The sequence below is a fragment of the Rhincodon typus genome, chromosome 45 (genome assembly GCF_021869965.1).
Source record: "Rhincodon typus isolate 14 chromosome 45, sRhiTyp1.1, whole genome shotgun sequence".
NCBI lineage: Eukaryota > Metazoa > Chordata > Chondrichthyes > Orectolobiformes > Rhincodontidae > Rhincodon > Rhincodon typus.
This window is the reverse complement of record NC_063376.1, coordinates 1,652,569-1,660,122: the sequence shown is the minus strand read 5'-3', so window position 1 is coordinate 1,660,122 and position 7,554 is coordinate 1,652,569. Positions and strand designations below refer to the sequence as shown.

General features: G+C 44.5%; 1 protein-coding gene across 1 annotated transcript in view; it reads right to left on the bottom strand.

Moving 5' to 3' along the window:
• LOC109922447 (monocarboxylate transporter 13-like) overlaps positions 1-3,369 on the bottom strand; it is a 13,510-nt gene extending 10,141 nt beyond the window's left edge. Inside the window, exons 1-2 of the mRNA XM_020522498.2 lie at positions 3,262-3,369; positions 932-1,154 (exon numbers count right to left, since the gene is read on the bottom strand). Of these exons, the coding sequence (XP_020378087.1) occupies positions 932-1,136 (205 nt within the window). The 5' untranslated portion in view covers positions 1,137-1,154; positions 3,262-3,369. The remainder of the gene's footprint in view (positions 1-931; positions 1,155-3,261) is intronic.
• Between the last annotated feature and the right edge of the window lie 4,185 nt (positions 3,370-7,554).

Here is a 7,554-nt window from a genome sequence, read left to right as displayed (position 1 = left end):
CCCCCTTCCCCTCCCCCATTTCTGAAGAAGGGTCTCGGCCCGAAACGTCAGCTTTCCTGCTCCTCTGACGCTGCTTGGCCTGCTGTGTTCATCCAGCTCTACACCTTGTTGTCTCATATGCAGGCTAGACTGTGTAAGAATAGCAGATTTACTTAAAGAACATTAGTGAATTAGATGGATTTTTACGACTATCAACAATACACGCTCACCATGACACTTTTTATAAATTCCAGATTTTATTGAATTCACCTTGGATAGTTTGCCATGGTGAGCATTGACCTGGGGCTCTTTATCACTATTACGCCAGTGCTTCCCCTCCTCTGGAGCACTGCATTCAGTTCTGCGCATCACTTCTTTACTCTTGAAGAGGGGATGCAGTGCAGAATCACCACAATAATATTGGGCTAAAAGGATTGAATTATGAGGACTTTGTGGCATAGTGTTGCCTTGACTGTAGAAATTTAAGGATGATCCAATTGTGGTAAGTTGATTGAAAGGTTTGATTGGATTGATAGGAATTATTTTGACTGGTGGTAATAGTCCTGGACAAGTAAGTGGAGCCTTAAATCAAAGTCAGGCTGCTCAGGGATGATGTCAAGAAGCACTTTTTCACATAATGACTAATTTCCCCTCAAAAATCTGTTGAGGTCAATTGAAAATGTCGAAACTGAGATTAATAATTTATTTTTGTTGAGTAAAGGCATTAAAGCATAAGGAACTAAGTTGGGTAAATACATTTAAGAACCATTTCAGCCATGATCTAATTTAACGTTAGAATAGATTTGTGAAGCTAAATAGCCTCCTTCAATTCATGACTATTCCTCCAGAAAACAGTAATTGGGCTACTTGACCTCACGAGGTCCTTTGAGGAGAGATGTTCTTTTAAAAGGATGTAAATTTGAAGAGCAAGAAAAGAGGAACCAAGACTAACTTGCAAATTGTTGTGTTGCCATGGCGATGGAAGTAATCCACGAGACACGACTAGATGACTCCTGGAAGTATTGGGTGAAATGAACGAAGAATACTCCAAAGGATCGTGTGACACCAACCAACAGACAATTATTCAAGAAGCCAGCCAAAACGATCATCCACCCCCAACCCCCATCTGGAGATTCACTGATGACTGGCTTGGCCATTGCAGGCTATGATGGGACCTGTGGAGACAACACAATACTGAATAGATCAGCGGGGAGACCCAATCCCCTCCCTGACCCTTGGCCATCAAACGCTGACCAGCAAAAATGTCTTAATATTTTCCTCTTATAGGCTTCAAACATGTCCAGATAGTTTCTGGGTTGGGTGCACTTTCTGTGCTGATGTGTGAGGCTAATGGGTTGTGATAATGGATTGTGGGCCCCCATCCCAAATCTTTACTTAATTAACTACAGGTGTAGTTAAAATGATCCTGAATTGACCTGGGCTGGAGATGAGGAAATAAATCAGCCTGTGTTCCTGCATCTGATCATGGTCAAGCTAGCTTGACTGAAAAGCGTTTGTGTGTGATGATGTTGATTGAGGATAATATTTAACACTGCCACGATCCACCCCTGCAGTTACATAGTCGACATCTGATCTCAGATTAACCTACCACCAGATTTCTGAATACACTCCCAGCAGATGACATTCCAGAGCTGGAAGGGCAATTATTTCTGATGCCTTTTGACCCTGTGCTGCAGTTGAAGTAAGAGACAGGGTTTAATGTGAGTCATAGCTGCACTTCTGCAGGGCATTTCTTGTTGAATTGAAATGATTCTGGTATGGAGGCCTGCTTTTAGGAGAGGTCTCTGAGCGTGAATCTGGTGGTCAGGGGGCTGAGGTCAGAGAGGGGTCTCAAAGTGAGTTTGCTTCTGTTAGGATGAGAAATACTTCAGTGTTCTATGCACTCTCTCTCTTCCCTTCTATGTGTTGAAATTCTGACTTCCCCTTGATGCTTTCTCTCAGCCTTCACCTGTTCCCACAATTGGGAGGTGATGGCCTAGTATTATTCGCTGGACTGTTAATCCAGAGACTCAGCTAATGTTCAGGTGACCTGGGTTTGAATCCCACCATGGTGGAATTTGAATTTAATAATTTAAAAAATCTAGAATTAAGAGTTTAATGATGACCATGAATCCATTGTTGGAAAATCTCATCTGATTTCCTCATGTCCTTCAGGGAAGGAAAGTGCCTTTGTCTGGCCTATATGTGACTCCAGGTCCACAGCAATGTGCTTGATTCTTAACTGTCCTCTGGGCGATTAGGGATGGACAATAAATGCTGGCCTCATTAGAGATGCCCACATCCCATAAGTGAATAAAAAGAAATCCACATGATTAGTGTTCTGCCATATACATTTTCCAGATTTTTTCTACATTTTGTTTCATTTTGCCACAGCCCTGTCCCATGCTCTTCAGACTTCTTAATTTAAGATTTGAAACAATTTCTCCCAAGTCCCCTTCCCCCAGCATTGGAATGAAGATTTGACAGATATGCTCAGTTACACAAGCTAAGAGGGATTAATCTTTTCCCTCTCAGATGTGAACTGGCCTACTCTGAATTGCCACCATTTTACATTTTCAATCCTGTTTGGCAATTTTGTTTTGTACAGAAGGCAAGGTTACTAAGCAGCTTTTCTATGTTTTGTGAATAAGACTTGTAGTGCTCAAAAGACTTTTGAAATCTTGGAACATCTCCAAGGTGGTTTAAACTCGATGAAATACTTTTTTTGAAGAGTTGTCACCGCTGCAATATTGGAAATGTAGTAGCTAATTTGTGCACAGCAGACTCTTATAAATACGATTAAAGAGCATGCCATCTGTTTTTAGTAACGTTGTTTGAGGAATAAATATGGACCAGGACACTAGGGGGTGGATAATTCGGCTGCTGTTCTGCAAATTGAACCATGCCCTATTTTTCATGACTGATTTGAGAGGCAGACAGGGTTGTAATTTATCCCCCTCATTCGAAAGACAGTGCAGTATTTCTTCAGGACTAAATGCTCAAGTCGGTAGAATGAAGCTTGAACCCCAAATTTTCGGCTCAAGGTGAAAAAACGCCACGCACTGATTAACGGCTTACGTGGTTAATTGCTAAATGTCCTTGGAGATTAAGAAGAGCCGCTGTCATTACCTGAGACACTGGAAGGACTATGACTGAAAAACTATCCGATTTCTTGCTCTAAACAAGGTTACACCCTTAATACCTGTACTATTTAAAGTGTTTGCAATTATTAAAGAATCTTATTAAGCCAGCAATTCCAGTTAACCTGTTGTAACAACTTACCGATTGTAGGAAGGGAGGTTGTGAGGGGAGGAATGGCGAACAGACAGAAATTGTCAGCACAAGAATTTTGGTCGACAGATGAGAGGATACAATCCCTGGGAGCAGCAGAGTTAGCGAACAACAAGTGGTGAAAAAATTAGGCTGGTTAAAGAATAACCACAGTAAGGTTAGAGTTAGGGATAGTGTACAAATCACTTCCAACACTAGTGAATGAACAAATGAAAAATAAAGGGTTCAGAATTTTGATGGATCAATTCCTCAACCCTTCATTCAATTGTGAACCCCCTTTCCTTTCTTCCAACTGTAAGGCAGAAGGTGGTAGTGAACTGCCATTGTAAACTACTGCAGTCCTTTTGGTGCAGGTACACCCAGGCTGCTGTAGTGAAGAGAGAACAAAGGAATGACACGCTTGCCTTCATTGCTCAACAGGTGAATATCGGGGTTGGGAAGTCATGTTGCAGTTGTACAGGACATTGGTGAGGCCACTTTTGGAGTATCATGTACAGTTCTGCTCACCCTGAGATAGGAGGGATATTATTAAATTGGAGAGGTTGCAGGAAAGATTTACAAGGATGTTACTGGGAGGGTTTGAGTTATAAGAAAAGGCTGGATAAGCTGGAACTATTTTACTAGGATGTTGGAGGTTGAAGGGTGACCCTATAAAGGTTTATAACATCATGAGGGGCATAGATAAGGTGAACAGCAAAGATATTTTCCTCAGGGTAGGTGAGTTAAAAATTAGATGGCATAATTTTAAGGTGAGAGGAGAAAGATTTAAAAGGGACTTGAGGGGCAACCTTTTCCAACAGAAGGTGGTTCATATGTGGAACGTACTGCCAGAGGGAATGGTAGATGCAGGTACAGTGACGACATTTGAAAAACATTGGACAGGTACATGAATAGGGAAGGTTTAGAGGGATTTGGGCCAAACACAGGCAAATTGAACTAGTTTAGTTTGGTAAACTTGGTCAGTATGTACATGCTGGACCAAAGAGTCTGTTCCTGCACTATATGACTCCATGACTCCCTTTCATGGAGGTGTTCCTCCAGTGGTCGGCATATATGAGTTGGACCGAAGGATGTGTATCTGTGCTGTATGACTCTATGAATGACTATATAATTCCAAATCAGGATGGTTTGTGATTTGGAGAGGAACTTTCAGGTAGCAAATGTTCCCAATTTTGGGATGACCTTCTTTGAGTAAGTTTTGGACATGTGGCCCAGGAAACCTGTTCAAGGGAGAGGGTCAACTGGGTGAGGTACCAGAAGGGTCAGTGAGATATTGGAGGGTTAGTGAGGTAACAGAGGATGAGAGTTAATGTTCAGTATGAGATATCAGAGGCTGGTTCTGCTATCAGAGGATAGGTGATATGTCAGGTGAATGAGGTATCAGAGGGTGGGTGAGGTTGGGTGAAAGCATGAGAGGGTGGATGAGGTATTGGAGGGTAAGCGAGTTAATGAAATAGAATAGCCTTCATTGTAACAGACAATGGTAGACAGTGGCAGATCTTTGAGCAGGCGGGTGAGGTATCAAGAGGGTGAGCCAAGAGCATGATTTCGAGAATTGGGCTTGGCAGCTGGTCTAGTCCTCAGACACAGATGGTTCATATCATTCTTGACTCACTTCACTTGGTTTACTGATTTGAAGCAATGGGCTTCAAACTGTTGGAATTGGTTGCCCAAAGAATCTGGAGGGGACTTTTAGGGATTTTCTTTTCCCTTCATCACCTGTACTGGGAGCTGGATCAAAACAGACCTTCAAAGGAAATTGAACCTTTATCTGAACAGAGAAAAAGAAGCAGGTTCACAGGAGAGTGGCATGAGCCGAACTGCTGTTGCAAAGAGCTGGCCTCTTCCTGGGCTGTGATTCGAAGAAAATCAAACAAAATACAGAATGCTGAAAAATAGTTGAAACTGAAAGCCAATTAAGTGGTCAATGGGTTTCCACTTGAAGATCAAATCACGGGATCTCAGTGAGAGATGAAATTCAGATCTTAAATAGGGGGTAGTAAACTACAGAAAGTCAGCATGTCTGGCAGCATCAGTGGAGACGACGTATTGAATCAGGCGTAACTTTTCTTCCAGAACTCTTCATAAAATGAGAAATGGAAGCATCTCACTATGGGGAACAGACATGGGAACCAGCTCCAGTTAAAAATAAAAGGTGCATAATGGATGAATATATTGTGGAAACAGTGTTAGGATTGGAGACTGGTTTTCAGTCATTACCTGAACTGACCCTAACGAACCTTTAAAGAACGACAGCAGCTCTCTCCAAACATCATCCTTTGCAAAGGCATATTCCGAGAAGGCGGATGTGTGACAGTCTTGTCCACCCCCGCAGTCACTTCAAGGGCAGCTTGTGATGGTGTGTAGAGTCTGGGCGTACATTAAGGATCTCACAGGTAGGGCCCTTCTCACCACCAGCCAAACTATGTCTTGGTGCTTGTTAGAAAGTTTTGGTGATGAAGCATTCTGCCAAAAGACTTTGACAGTCTGCTCAGGGAACCACCCAACCCAAGGAACCCTCTCCTTTTCCCACAGGGTCTCGAGGATGCTACATGCTGACCACTCCATGATGGGCACTGGTCAAAGGTGTTTTTCTAAACAAGTTTCTCCACAAAGGACAGGTGATACAAAATCATCCAACTACTTGGAGCATACCATGGCAACGAGGCCAGACCCATCCTCAACACCAGGGACAGGTAGAACCTCAGTAAGTAGTGATACAGGGTGTTTGTGTACTGAGCGTCTACACACAGCTTGATGCAGCGACATACGAAGGTGGCCAACAGGATGAAGGTAGCGTTGGGTACATTCTTCCCTCCGCTTGTCTAACACTTGGTGTGCCTTCGGACCTGATCCATCTTTGACCTCCAAATGAAGTAGAAGATGGTTTGGGTGACTGCAGTGGTGCAGACTCAGGGAATAGTCCACAACTGCGCCACAAACCGCAACACCAAGAGGACATCACACCCAATGACAAGAGTTTTTACCTGCAATGGAGAGGGAGTGGCTCTCCAATCCGCTCAGTTTCTGCCTCATCTTGGCAATATGCTCCTTCCAGTGGCTTGACGTTAGTGGATCTGACAGAGAACGTATGGGAGGCAAACAGGAAAACTTATCCTTGAGCATTCTGGCCACAACCAGGAGTATCTATGCTGTGCTCCGAATGCAGGGGTGCTGAAGATATTGTCCAGCTTGGCATTTTTAATTGTCTCCATCAGGAATCTAAATGTGGTGCCCAGTTTGCTGTCAGCCCATCTGGATTCTCCATCTTCACCAATGATGCAGTTGAAGCCTCTTGCCAGGATGACTGAGTTGAACGTCGCCAACAGCAATGGGAGCTGCTGCAGGAAAGCCAGCCGCTCACTGTTTGCTGTCTGTACGTAACATTTGCTACGAAGAGACACCCGCCAAGCACCTCCTTCACCTCGGAGATAGTGAAGTTTCCTCCTCGCATCACAACACCCAAGCCAGAGCAACAGCAGTTGTTGGCCCCGATCAAATTGAAGGCCCGTGGGCCCACAAGCTCGACCATTTCCAGTAGCTGAGGTGCAGTATCCTGCACTCCTGCAGAAACAGGAGGTCCACCTTTATGTTGGCCAGGTGGGCATCCTCGATGTAGAGATGGAAAAGAGTAGAATAATAGAATCCCCATGGTGTGGAAGCAGGCCATTCAGCCCATGAAGTCCACACCAACCCTCTGAAGAGCATCCCACTCCATCCTTGTAACCCAGCATTTCCCATGGCCAATCCACCCTAACCTGCACATCCCTGGACACTATGGGACAATTTAGCACGGCCAACCCACCCTAACCCGCACATTCCTGGGCACTACGGGACAATTTAGCATGGCCAATCCACCCTAACCCGCACATCCCTAGACACTACGGGACAATTTAGCACGGCCAATCCACCCTAACCTACATGTCTTTGGACTGTGGGAGGAAACCGGAGCACCCGAAGGAAACCCACGCAGACACAGGGAGAATGTGCAAACTCCACACAGACAGTCGTCCGAGGGTGGGATTGGACCCGGGTCCCTGGCGCCGTGAGGTAGCAGTGCTAACCACTGAGCCACCGTGCTGCCCCAAAGTCACTGAATTCAAAAGATCTACTCTGTTTTCTCCCCAAATAGGAGTTTCTCCAGCAATTTCCGATTTTGTTTCATCTCCATAAGGACTGTGCAATGGTCACTCTTACTGATACTGTCATGGAGAGATGGGTCTGCAGCCGGCAGATTGTTAAGGATGAGGTCACGTATGGTTTTCCCTCTTGTTGGTTCCCTCA